The 13,397-nt window shown below is 34.3% G+C and overlaps 1 protein-coding gene across 9 annotated transcripts in view; it reads left to right on the top strand.

Moving 5' to 3' along the window:
- Positions 1-13,397, top strand: part of SKIC3 (SKI3 subunit of superkiller complex) — a 74,632-nt gene that overhangs the window by 57,840 nt on the left and 3,395 nt on the right. For all 9 annotated transcript variants that reach the window (XM_088796634.1, XM_019727881.3, XM_088796631.1 and 6 more), the window contains 4 exons: positions 3,437-3,558; positions 5,262-5,420; positions 7,168-7,320; positions 11,888-12,018. In XM_088796634.1, coding sequence (XP_088652760.1) covers positions 3,437-3,558; positions 5,262-5,420; positions 7,168-7,320; positions 11,888-12,018 — 565 coding nt within the window. The remainder of the gene's footprint in view (positions 1-3,436; positions 3,559-5,261; positions 5,421-7,167; positions 7,321-11,887; positions 12,019-13,397) is intronic.

Here is a 13,397-nt window from a genome sequence, read left to right as displayed (position 1 = left end):
ACAACATGTTAGAGTTCAACCCAACCATATCAATAATCAAGTTAAATGTTAATGGTCTAAATACCCCATTTAAAAGACAGAGATTTTTCAGATTGGATAAAAAAGCAAGAGCCAACTATACTGCCTAAAAGAAACATACAGACAAAATATAAATGTATATTTAAATACAAAGCAAAAAAGCCGAAAAAGTAAAAGGATGGAAAAAGATATACAATGCCAAAACTAATCAAAAGAAAGCTAGAGTGGCCATGTTGATTTCAGACAAGTAAGATTTCAGACCAAAGAATATTGCAGTGATAAGGAGGGTCATTTCACAATGGAATCAATTCATCAAGAGGACATAATAACAATATAGGCATACCTCATTTTAGTGCGCTTTGCTTTATAGCACTTTGCAGACGTTGCATTCTTAACAAATTGAAGATTTGTGGGAACCCTGCATTGAACAAGTCTGTGAGCACGATTTTTCTGACAGTATTTGCTCACTTCGTGTCTCTGTGTCATATTTTGATAATTCTCACAATATTTCCAACTTTTTCATTATTGTATTTGTTACGGTGATCTATGATCTTTGCTATTACTAATTGTTTTGGGGCACCACAAGCCACACCCCAATAAGATGGCAAACTTAATTAGTAATTGTTGTATGTGTTCTGACACACTACCAACCCATGAGTTTTCCATCTCTCTCCCTCTCCTTGGGCCTTCCTATTCCCTGACACAGCAATAACGTTACAGTGGCCTCTAAATGTTCAAGTGAAAGGAAGAGTCAATTGATGCGGCAAATTTCATTTTTGTCTTATTTTAAGAAATTGCCACATCCACCCCAGCCTTTAGCAACCACCACTCTGATCAGTCAATAGCCATCGATATCCAGGCAAGACCGTCCACCAGCAAAAAGATTACAACTTACTGAAGGCTCAGATGATTAGCATTTTTGCAATAAAATATTTTTTGATTAAGGTATATACATTGTTTTTTACATACAGAGGGTGCCAAAAAAAATGTATATACATTTTAAGATACAAAAAAAGTGTATTAAAATTGTAATACTCAATATATACTGATAATAAAGGATGAATACAATTCATGTTTCACTTCTGCAAATACCAGAGGTGCTCAAAGTGATTACCATCAGCATCCAGACATTTCTGATTACGGTGAGCTACTGCCCGAGCAACGTTGACCAAAGTGTCTACTTGTATTGCTGCGCATGCTGTTTCAATTTCTTCACACAGTACCATGCATTTCAAAGTTATCATGAATGTGTGCAATTGTTTGGTGAGTTGGACGTTCTGTTGCATATTCACGCCTCCAATTGTTGTTGTACTTCCACAACATTCTCGAATTTCAAATACCACTTCAAGATGGTCTTGCGCTCCTCCAATGACAACTGTGCTTTCACCATTTTCTTTGAATGTCCTGCCTGTTGCATGGTGACGCTAGCATTCATTTGATTAACACCATCTTTTGAGCGAATGTCATACTACACATTGTTACTGTAATTCAATTCAATTTCGAAAAGTAATACGTAGCGAACAGCTCTTAAAATGTGTATACATTTTTTTGGCATCATCAGGATAATGCTATTGCACACTTAATACGCTACAGTATAGTATAAACATAACTTTTATATACACTGAGAAAACAAAAAATTAGTGTGACTCATTTTATTGCAGTGATCTATACCTGAACCCGCAATATCTCTGAGGTATGCCTGGAATAAACATTTAGGCACTGATTAACAAAGCTTCCAAAGACACAAAATGTGCATTGTATTTAATAATAAAATAGGTAGAAAAAAAATGCATGGAGCAAAACCTTATAGAACTGAAAGGAAAGGTAGACAAATCCACAGTTATAGTTAGAGGCTTCAACCCTCTTCGATTAGTTGATAGAACAATTGGACAGCAAAATCAGTAACGATGTAATAAAGACTTGAGCAACACTGCCAACTATCTTGACCTAATGGGCATTTGTAGGACACCCACCCACAGCAGGATGCGTGCTATTGTCAAGTGCACACAGGACATTCGCCCAAATATATTATGGGCCATACAACAGGTTTAAATTTAAAAGGATTCAGATCATACAACATATGTTATCTAAATACAATGAAATTAAATTAGAAACCGGTAACGAAAATATCTGGAAATACCCCAGTATTTGGAAATTAATTACCCTACTTCTAAAAACTCCGGGTCAAAGAATAAATCAGAAGGGAAATTACAAAATATTTGAATTGAATGAAAATAAACAACATAACAGAATTCTACAATGCTATTAAAGCACGGTTAATAGGGAAATTTATAGCCTTCAGTGTCTACAATGGAAAATAAGAAAAGCCTCAATCAATGACCTCGCATCTACCTTAAGAAACTACAAAAAGGGAAAGGAAATTAAACCCAAAGCAGACAAAAGAGAAATAATAAAGAGTAGAGATCAATAAAATAGAAAACAGAATCAACAAAAGTGAAAATTCTTTGAGAAGATCAATACGATTAATAAACCTCTAGCCAGTCATGGGGGGGGAAGGCAACAAATGTCAGAAATGAAACAGGGTACATCACTATAGCTATTAAAAGGCTTACGAATAAGTTTATGCCATTAAATTTGGCAACTTAGCTGAAATTTACAAATGCCTTAAAGACAACAAAGCTTACTTAAGAAATAAACTGAATAGCTTTGTATCTATTAAAGGCACTGAGTTTATAGTTAAAAATCTTCCCACAAAGAAAACTCCTAGAAAAAGATGATAATACATCATAATCAAGTGCAGTTTATCCTAGGAATGCAAGCCTGCTTTGACATTTGAAAATGAATGTCTCTTACCATGTTAACAATTGTGAAAGATGCCAAAGAGTTTACACTTTATGATTCCATTTATAAGTAATCTTAGAAAATTTAAATTGATCTATTTTGACTAAAAACAATTAGTGGTTGCTTGGAGACATAGGATAAGAGGAGGCGATGTAGACCGGGGACAGCAGTGATTACAAAGGGGCAGGAGGAGACTTTTAAGGATGAGTATGTTCATTATCTTGATTGTGGTGATGGCTCATAGATTTATACTTATGCCAAAGCTCATCAAACTGTACAGTTTGAATATGTGCATATGAGCAGTTTATTTTGTGTCATTAGATTGCAGTAAATCTTTAAATTTTTCAATGACTTATTTTCACTTTTACTGTAGATGTAATGATTTTTCATACAAGTCACAAGTATATAGGTCTTAAGTTATTCAACCACAAATAATCCTACCATGAAACTTTTCAGAAACCTGTCTCATGTCAGGATAGTCTGTGGTATTCCAGTGACACATGTAAGTTTTATGCATATATCTTATTGTAATACTTATTACGTAGCAACTAATTACTCCTCTGCAAACACATTATAAATTGCAGAAGAAAGTAACATTGATGGTTTTTATTTATAGTTCAAGACAAAGGATTTCTTGAAAATTACAACGTGTCTCTTGAAAAGTGGTCTCTCTCCCAAGCTGTCACTGGTCTAGTAGACACAGGAAGAATATCTGAAGCTGAAGCCCTTTGCACAAAGGTATTGTTACGGTATTGAGCATTGAGATTTATGGATTCTTGTCGTATGTAGAAAATAACTTCAAAAATAGAATGCATGTTATTTAAAGAGCATATGGTGGCAGGGATGTTAATAATGATGACGATAGCAGCCAACATTTACTGAGGACTCACCATTACCCAGTCACTACATTTAGCAGTTTGTGTTTGAGCTTTACAGCAATCCTATTGACATAGGTTTTTATAATCATCCCCATTTTTACAAATGAAAAAACTAGTGCTTAGAGAGGGGCTCCCAGCTGGAAATTGATAGACTTGCCATTTGAACTCACATTTGTTTGACTCCAGGACCCAAGCTCTAAATAGATTTTTGTTTCTTTTTTCTTTTCTTTTTTTTTTTTTTTGGTACCATTAGGGAGGTAGTATTTTCCTTTGCTTTCTGGTTACTCCCTTCAGAGTAGTTTTTACATTCCTGGAATGTAGACTCTGTGAGTAAATTCTTAGCACTTTGGCTAGCACAAAATAGGGACTCAGTAAATGTTTACTGAATGAATAAATCAGTTTCATAAACCTACTCAGAAGTAATTTAACGAGTTAGAAGAGTTTTAAACATCACTTTTCCAGAAAATGTCATGTTTATAAATATTTACCGGGGAGATTGTATTGTCTTTCTAGAAGTTTTTTGAAAGATCAGTATAAATTTGACAGAGAAAGAATGAATTTTTGAAGATCCCTTAGGTACTCGAATTCTCATAGGAATAAATTTTCCATTTTATTTAAGAAATTCCAACTACGTTCAGGACAGGTTAGTATTATATAGTGAGAGTTTAGTAAACATAAATTGACAGTGGCTACACTCTTTCTGACAGAATAAAGGAACTTTTATGAACCTTTCCTTGTCATTTTTTTGTTTCAATCTCTTAGGAAAAAAAACAATCAAGTACGTTTTAGAAATAAATATATTTAAGACTATGACCTAATTAGTCAGAGGCTTGTGAGGAACAATCAATAAAGGAAGAAATATTTAAAACAATAGTAAAAGGACTTGTTTAGATAAATTTCTTTAACTTCTTCCATATGTGTATGTGGAAAGAGATACATAAACACACACACACACACATATATGTGTGTGTGTCTATATATATATATATATATATATATATATATATATATATTTTAATACATTTGTGTATGTATATGTGTGTTAGGATATAAAATAGCAGCTTAGGGAAATAGGTAAATGGGTCATTTCTTCTACTCTCAATGTGTAAGAAATCTTTGCTTGGAGGAGGGACATGTAATATCTTTGTTAAGAGGTTGAAAAAGGAAAAAAATTTATTGCTCTTTCCTGTTTACATAGTATTGTTTCTTCCAATAGAGTTAGACTTCACTGCTAATTTTATATTTTCTTAGTTGTGCTATTTCCATTCAGAACCTAAAGTTCTTAGGATATCACCTGAGAATAAACCAAGTCAAAGGGACATACTAAATCTAAAATAAATGACTTATAAACTACAATAATACCGTTGCCAATTTTAAAGATTCTTTAAATACAGAGTTTGATACTCCCAAGATGTGCAGGGTCTGTTTATTTACTTGCAAAGTTGTTTATTTTTTTAATAAGAAAAGGTCAAAATTTTTGTTTCTTAACATGGAGAGTAGCTTAATTGCCTTTTATATTTAAGAACCTATTTGATGTATTTCTATTTGGGGTTTACATTTTAGAATTTAAAAAGTAATCCTGACCAGCCAGCTGTTATCTTACTTTTGAGACAAGTTCAGTGTAAACCACTCTTGGAATCCCAAAAGCCTCTCCCAGATGTTGTACTTGAAGAGCTGAAAAAAACAGTCATGTCCAACTCAGCCTCTGTTCCAGCTTGGCAGGTAAATTCTCTCCTTTCTTACATGAGTCCTGAATTAAAATATTCTATAGCGTTAGCTGCTCCATTTTTATTTGTCTTGCCATTAAACTCACCATGACCTGAAACTTAAAAAACAAAACAAAACCAAAAACACAACTCACCATGTATCGTTTTCAAGATTTAAAGGGTGTTGTGGTCAGAGGAACTAAGGAAGTTAATACTAATTTAGTATCTGCTATAATGCTTCAAAGCTTTCTTAATTGTTGATTATAAATTTTCTCAATTTAAAACAATGTTGAAAACACTGTCTTTTACATGGGGTTGATGAGAGCTAAAGAAGCGTTACAAATGTTATAGTAAGGTTACCATAATGGTGTTTAACTCTGCTTCTAAAAGGGAAATAATGTAATTTTCCCTTAGCTACTTTGAAGCCATTCAGGCCAAGCATTTTCTTTATGGGAAATTTTTCTTTTATTGCAGATTGAATTTCTTTAATAGACATAAGATTTTAAGATTTTCTGTGTATTTAGCTTTGGTGAGTTGCAAGGAATTTGTCCAGTGCATCTCGGTTTCAAATTTATTGGCATAAAGTTGTTCATGATATCTTCTTTTCAATGTTTGTAAAATCTGTAATGATTTTCCCTTTTTTATTCTTATGTTGGTAATTTTTTTCTATTTTTTTGATAACATAACCAATTTTATTAACTTTTGAAAGAACCAACTTTTTGTTTTGATTTTATTATACTTTATTTACGTTACTGATTTCTTCTCTATTATTTACTTTGTATGGATTTAGTTTTTTTCACCTAGCTTCTTGAGATAGAAACTTATGTCACAAATTTTTCATTTTTCTCCAGTGTATGCACCCCACAAGGTTTTATGTAGTGCCTTCATTTTCATTCATTTGAAAATGTTTTCTAATTTCCATTCAGATTTCTTCTTTGAGTCATGTTTTTTTTGAAATGTGTTGCAAAATTTCTGACATGTGGGCATCTTTCTGTTACTGACTTTTAGTTTAATTCTACTTAATCTGAATATACTTCGTATGATTTCAGTTTTTTGAAATTTGTTCACACTTGCGTTATGACCCAGCATATGGTCAGATTGGTAAATGTTGCATACAACTTGCAAAGAATATGTATTCTGCAGTTGTCGAGTATCTTCTAAATATGTCATTTAAGTCAAGCTAGTTAATTATATTTACATTTTCTATATCCTTAGTAATTTTTTATCTGTTTCTTTTATCATTGTTGAGATAGGTGTGTTCAAATCTCCAACTGGGATTCTGCATTTGTCTGTTTTTTTCTTTCATTTCTGTCAACTTTTGCTTCATAAATTCTGTGTTATTAGGTGTATACAAATAGTGTTATTTCTTCCTGTTGAATTGACTCATCATTATGAAACAGCCTGCTTTATCTCTTAATATTTTTTGTCTTAAAGTCTGCTTTATTGGATATTAATACAGCTATACAAACTTTTTTTTGGTCAGTATTTACATGGTATATCTATCTGTTTTCACATTGTATTTTGATTTTGTTCCTATCTTTGCCATCTTGGGAGACTTTTTAAGACTTCAGACTGGGGGTGGCTAGTAAGCTATCGCTAATAGAATGGCCAAAAATGCTACCCCTTCCCTGACCTGGGATTTTTGTTTTTTGGTCACAAAACGAAAAAATTAACTTCATCAAAGTTTACTGAATTTGTTGGAAGTAGAATACCAGACTGTTGAACTAAAATCTTTTGGGTTCTTCTTCCTTTCTGTTTTTCAGTGGTTGGCATACATATATCAGTCCCAAGGAATGATGGGTGCTGCAGAGATGTGCTACAGAAAAAGTCTACAGGTGGCTTCCCAACAGGGCAGTTGGAGTGGGAAGCTCTCAAGTCTGTTGAGACTAGCACTGCTTGCATTAGAAGTCTGCATGGTAAGATCATGCAATAATTATGATCATGAAAAATTGATTTTTTAATTTTTCTTTCAGGTGAAAGATTTCTACATAGTGATATTCTATTGTTTCATCGCCTTCTAGTGTGGTCTCCTGATAAACTTTGTATTTGGGCTCTTGATGGACATAAGAGTAACACAAATCCATAGACTCCAACCAAACATTCTGTGTTTGGAGAAAAAACATAAAGATTTCAATTTTAAAAGTTGAATTATGGCAGAATATACAGTTTTGTTTCTTGGCAATTTAAGTTAGAATTAACCCAGCTACTCTTATGTGACAAAGATACCAATAATTAACATTTTCAGTCATTTCTTTGTTCAATTTGACATTCTGTAGGAGAGATATCTAGCAATTTTTGACTTGACATCGTGTTTTCCGATGCGAAGTTAGGTATATTAATCTAAAAGTCTTATATGGTAGTGTGGAAAACTCTTTAAGATAAATGTTGAAGTGGATGTGTGGGGAGGCAAATTGCTTAACAGTGTGTATGATATCTTATTTGAGTGGAGGTGTGTGTGGTATATATTTTTAAGAATATATATCTGTAAAAACGTGTGTGTGTGTGTGTGTGTGTGTGTGTGCTTATAAGCACATAGGAAGATACAAAAAATATAAAACAAACTTAATGACAGTTACTTTGGATAATATAACAGGGGGTCTGTAAGGGATGGTAAAGGAGAATTTTTCATTTCATAGCCTATGATAGTGTTTGAATTTTTTTTTATCATATGCATGTTACTTCTGTAGTTAAAAGATAAACTGTCATTTTTTCATTTTACAAGGTTAGAAGAAATTATCCTAGATAGGCCTGAATTAACTTATGCTTTTGCCATAGTGATCCATTGCCAGTGCTACTTCTTTCACTTGACATTTTGACAAAGAAATATAAGAATTAGGACCTTTTTTCAGCTTTGATGCTATTACTGTAGAGGATATTTAAGACCCCCTTAGGTCAAGGGCTATGTGTAGTCATCTTTTCATCCTTGCTTTACCATTCTGCCTTGTACCTAAGAGCTCCTAAGTGGTTTTTGAATGAATGAATGAATGAATGAATGAATGAATGAATAATGGCTGTCAAATTGAGGTGATTTGAGTGGAAAGAAATGGTGGTTAATGGTAATTGTAGGCCACCAAACATTTTGTTTTGTTTATCCAGTCTCTATCTATATTTAACACAAGTCTGTGATGTCGGTAGCTGGTGAGCTGTGGAAGCCACACAGAGCGCCTGTTCATGTTCTTGAATGTGAACTGGAGAAGTATGTGCTCTTTCAGTCTAGCTGATTATTTGTTAGTTAATAAATATCACTTAGTAGTGTGGGGTTTTTTTGTTTGTTTGTTCTTAAAAATGGGAAATTAAATCTGACCTGGACTAAAACAATAATAGCAAACATGTATAGTACTTAGCCTTGCTAGGCACTGTTGCAGTGCTTCACTCATGCTAACTAATACGCACAATGATGTGGGATTTAGCTTCGGTTTAGTAATATCCATATATACCTGCCCCTTTCCCCAACCACCACAAAAGTGTTTTCTCTAAGCTTTGCTTTGGAACATTTGAAAGCTTGCTTCCTGGCATGTGTCGGCAGTTTGGCTCAAATAAACTCTTATAAAAACTCAAACAAACAAACAAACGAACAAATAAATAAATAAAAGACTTGGTTGTGGTTCTGTTATTTACTACCTGTGAAAACTTTAGCCAGTTAAGCTGTTTATAGCGCCCACTTTTTTTTTTTGTAATAGTGGAGATAATAATACCTGCTTTGCCTTCTTATAAAGTTGTGATGAATATCAAATGAAATAACATTTACAAATGTATGTGGTCATAAACCTTAGAGCACTGTCCTAACTTAATTTGGTCTTGTTATAAGATTTGACACCCAACAATTATAAGGAGACGCCCTATTTCTATGGTAAATAGATGGCATGGTGCAGAAGAGGGGTATATTAAAATTAGACTGTTTTATGAGAGGCTACTGTATGGGTGATAATATATGAACTGGATATTAAACTGAAAGTTTCAACCAAGATATTACATATCAGGTTCCAAAGTGCAATATTAGAGGAAGATACAGAGTTTTGAAGAAGGTAGAAGACTAACCTGTATGGAAGCTATAAAGGGATTAGAAGAGTGCAGTTGGAGAAGGATTGTAAAGAAATTTCTTTGGAGAGTGTTGTTGCCTCCCCATCTTCTCTCTGGCACATTTCCACACAGAGATGCTCACAAAATGAGGAAGGAAGTGCTGCCAGAGACAGGGAGGCCTTGATGTGGGACCTCTGTGGGCCTGGAGGCACATGTCTAGAAGCATGTGGACAGCTGCCTGGCACAGTCCTCAGACGCCATGGCTCTCGACCTGCTGTGTGAGGACAGGGAAAAAGAGTTGCTAGTGTTTTGGAAAGTGAGCACGTGCTTCAAGGAGAGAGTGATTAGCAGGGTGAATCCCAAAGGTGGGTAGGAGTCTGTGCTTGGGTACCACAGAGGGAGGGACTGAAGGAGCGTTTCTGCAGCATAATGTAGGGGTCAGCAGCACTCCTGGAGTTTGGTAGCTCGAGGAATGAGCAATACCAAATGTGAGAGGAGATTGGGGAGGAATTCTGTTGGATCCTATCCAGTAGGGCCACATAGAGGAGTGATGGGATCTCAGCACAAAGGAAGCCAGAGGCTTCCAGACCGCTCAAGGATGTGAAAAGAGGGGACAGAATGGAGTACACTCACCCAGGTTAGAGGACCTTCAGGTCAGCAGGACTGCCTCATGGGCATGCGTCCTGTGCAGTGCAGGGGGCTCCGCACCGGATGTAATGCTCTATAGTCGCTGTCTTGAAATGCTGAATCATTTTTGAACAAAGGGCGTTGTTATTTTGCACTGGGCCCTACGGATTCCATAGCTGGTCCTATGAGAAGAGACTACCCATGAAGTTAGGGATCTCTGATAAAGCCAGGAAAGTCTGGGTGAGAAAAAGAGCTATAAATATTTGTCAGGCCCAGAGAGCTCCACATTATCTTACAATGGCAATCAAATACAAACTGCAGGTATTTCAGTAGGGGCCTGAAACTGCAATTAGCAAGAAAAGATACAAGTGTTGGGAGGAGGAACCAGCTGTCTGATAGCCATACCCTAGCTGGGAGCTGAGGAAAGAGGAGTGGGGAGCATATTATCTTTAAATGAAGAGTGAAGTGTTGGAAAGAAGAGGACGTTCTAATTAACACTGTGTTTACGAATCAGTAGAAGCAAATGGATGTAAGAGTCATGAGGTCTACTGAATTGCCATCTAGGGACAGAGGAAAAATCTCATATAATAAATTTTTAAGACATAATGGGAAGACATTTATTTTAAGACATAAAATAAATGCATTCTAATCACATTATTTAGTATACAGTTATATATAGCAACTTTTTCCCTATATAATAATCTTTGGGCTAACTTTACAAAATATATGATGAGTTCTAGGAATTTAGAGAGTGTATTATGAAAGCAACCAGTGAGAGTTTTGTGTTCCTGGTTTTTAAAAATATATTAGGAATAATTTTATTAGTATGGGCGTTTCCTTATTTTTTTTTATGAGTTGTACCCAAGGTCCCGTTGCTCTTATCATTATAAAAGATGTCTCACAACCTCTGTTCTGTTTTCAATTCATTATCTTTATAGCTTCCTCTTCCTTGATTACACAAATTACTGTTGCCTGTGCTGCTCTCGGAGTTTATTACGCTAACATTTTTTTTATCATTTAGTATGTGAGACGGATTATGTGTTGACTCATTATATTAACTTTATTAAAATGTGTATTCTAGCTATCTGTAATTATGAAATCTTGGTTACAATTTGAGTTTTTTTAATGAAAGATTTTAAATGAATTTTTTTTCTTCTTACATAATTCAGTAGAGTGTTCATTTTATTTTCAGTTACTCTTTCTTAGGAAATACTTCCCTCTGTTATTTCTGAGTCAGTACATATGATAAGAAACTAAAGTTTGCAATCTAAGTAATGTATAGACACCTTAACATTTCCTCCATAAAGTGAAATTCTTAAAAAAGTTTTTCAGTATTGATGACTTTGATTTGATTTCTTTATCTCTGATCTGCTTTGCACCTTTTTTTCTATATTGGGATTTTATGAAAATATTTTATTTCAGCCTTTCCTCTCTCCTTAGATAATTTTTGAAATGTAGAACTTTATATTTATCACTATCAGTTAAAGAATCATGTTAAATTGAGTTTTGTATATTTGGTGGACCGTAGGGTTAGTAACTGATAGACTTTATTCTCCTATATAATAGAACAGTACATTTTCTTTTAGCAAATATTTTAGTGTTTTTTAAGCCGTGTTTCCTCTTTGAGAACCTCCTTTATCCCAGTCTACCCTGTTTTCTAGCTCTTTTAGGGCAGGAATCAGATTTTAATCATTTTGTAGGATTATTCTCCCTGTAGCATTTACATGGCAACTTAGACAAGTAGGCATTCAATAAATGAGAGTTCAACTTCCATCTTTTAAGGTAAACATGTCAAAAGCTTTGATTTGATTTGCTATTTGTCTTATGTTTTTACAGGCTAACATTCCCAATGATCATTGGCCGTCCTTGGTTCAAGAAGCTACAGCTGAGGCTTTGAAACTTTGCTTTTGTCCACTAGCTGTCCTTTTACAAGCTTTGTTACAGTTCAACCGCAAAATGGGGGCAAGGTGTGAGGACTCTTTGTTCACTTTTTTTCTTGGAAATATTTCTCACTTTTAATCCTTCTGGGAAGCAAAGATTTAGAATTTAGTTTTACAAACTTTGTCATTATTCATATATCAGTATCTACTTTGGAAAGGCTGGTTCTAGTAACCCACCCAATAAGGAAGAAAATAAAGTCTTACACTTATTTAAAAAAAGTAATTTGGTATACAGAAAATATGAGAGATTTGGCATGATGGCATTTCAAGTGAGGAAGGCCTTGGTGTTTTTGTTCTTTATTGTCTTAGAATGGGCCACAGTGTAATGCGGATTCTAGAAACAAACAAAACCAAACAGACCCACGTTGAAGGCTAGACTGACTTAAGTTCTTGCAAGGCAATAAGCTATGAAAAGAGTAATAATAAATATTGAAAAGGCAGAGACATGTTATAATTAATGTGGGTTTTATAACTAGAAAATCCAAAAGCTTCTCAGATAAAAACATAAAAATTCTAGCAGTCTTTTTATTGGAGAGTGGGTATAGGGTCTGATAAATTTGAAGAAAATTACTTAAAGGTCATATGGATGATAAAACAGACAAGAGTATTTCAACATTCTGGGAATAATATCTAGTTCTAATGGATACCACACATTAACACAAAGCAACTGTAAGTAAAACAGTTGATTCAAAAAATTATTAGAATACAATAGGTGATGTAGACATAGAGCTTAATACATATAAATATGCTGCAAAGATCATATCAACAAAGTAGGAGTGAAGGAAGAATTAAGACCTATGGCTAATCAGCAATTTCAGTACCATTTATTAATATTTATTTATGGGCATTATTTTTAAATTAAATTTATTGGGGTGACAATAGTTGGTGAAATTACATAGGTTTCGAGTGTACATTTCTATAATACATCATCTTTATGTCACATTGTGTGCTCAACACCCAGAGTCAGTTCTCCTTCCATCACCATATCTTTTTTTTTTTGACTGATTTCACCAAGAAATGTTTTTGGCTGGAATTTAAGCTTCCTAATGAACTCCTTCTGCTGATTCTCATTGTGGGTTACTTAGAGGGCCTTACCCCCTTTCCCTAGTAATCTCTGTTAGCACCTCTCATAATTTTTATCACCACCAAAAATCAGCCCAAACAGACATACAGCATAAGAAAAAACAGTGTGCTTACTATGTGATTTCTATGTATAGGCATCCTTAAGACAAGTTCTTTAGCTCCTGCTTGAAACCAATGCTACTTTTAAGAATCCCTATTCAGCATTTCTGAGTCACCACTATTTACGTCATTTCTACAAGTACAGAAGTCTTCAGAGTCATAGATGTTTGTAAATTAGAAAAAAAAATGAGAACACAGCTGTAAATCAGTCTGTTGTTACATGG

Source organism: Rhinolophus sinicus, chromosome 3 (genome assembly GCF_057876585.1).
Source record: "Rhinolophus sinicus isolate RSI-liver-muscle chromosome 3, RSI-T2T, whole genome shotgun sequence".
NCBI lineage: Eukaryota > Metazoa > Chordata > Mammalia > Chiroptera > Rhinolophidae > Rhinolophus > Rhinolophus sinicus.
This window is presented reverse-complemented; position numbering and strand designations above follow the sequence as displayed.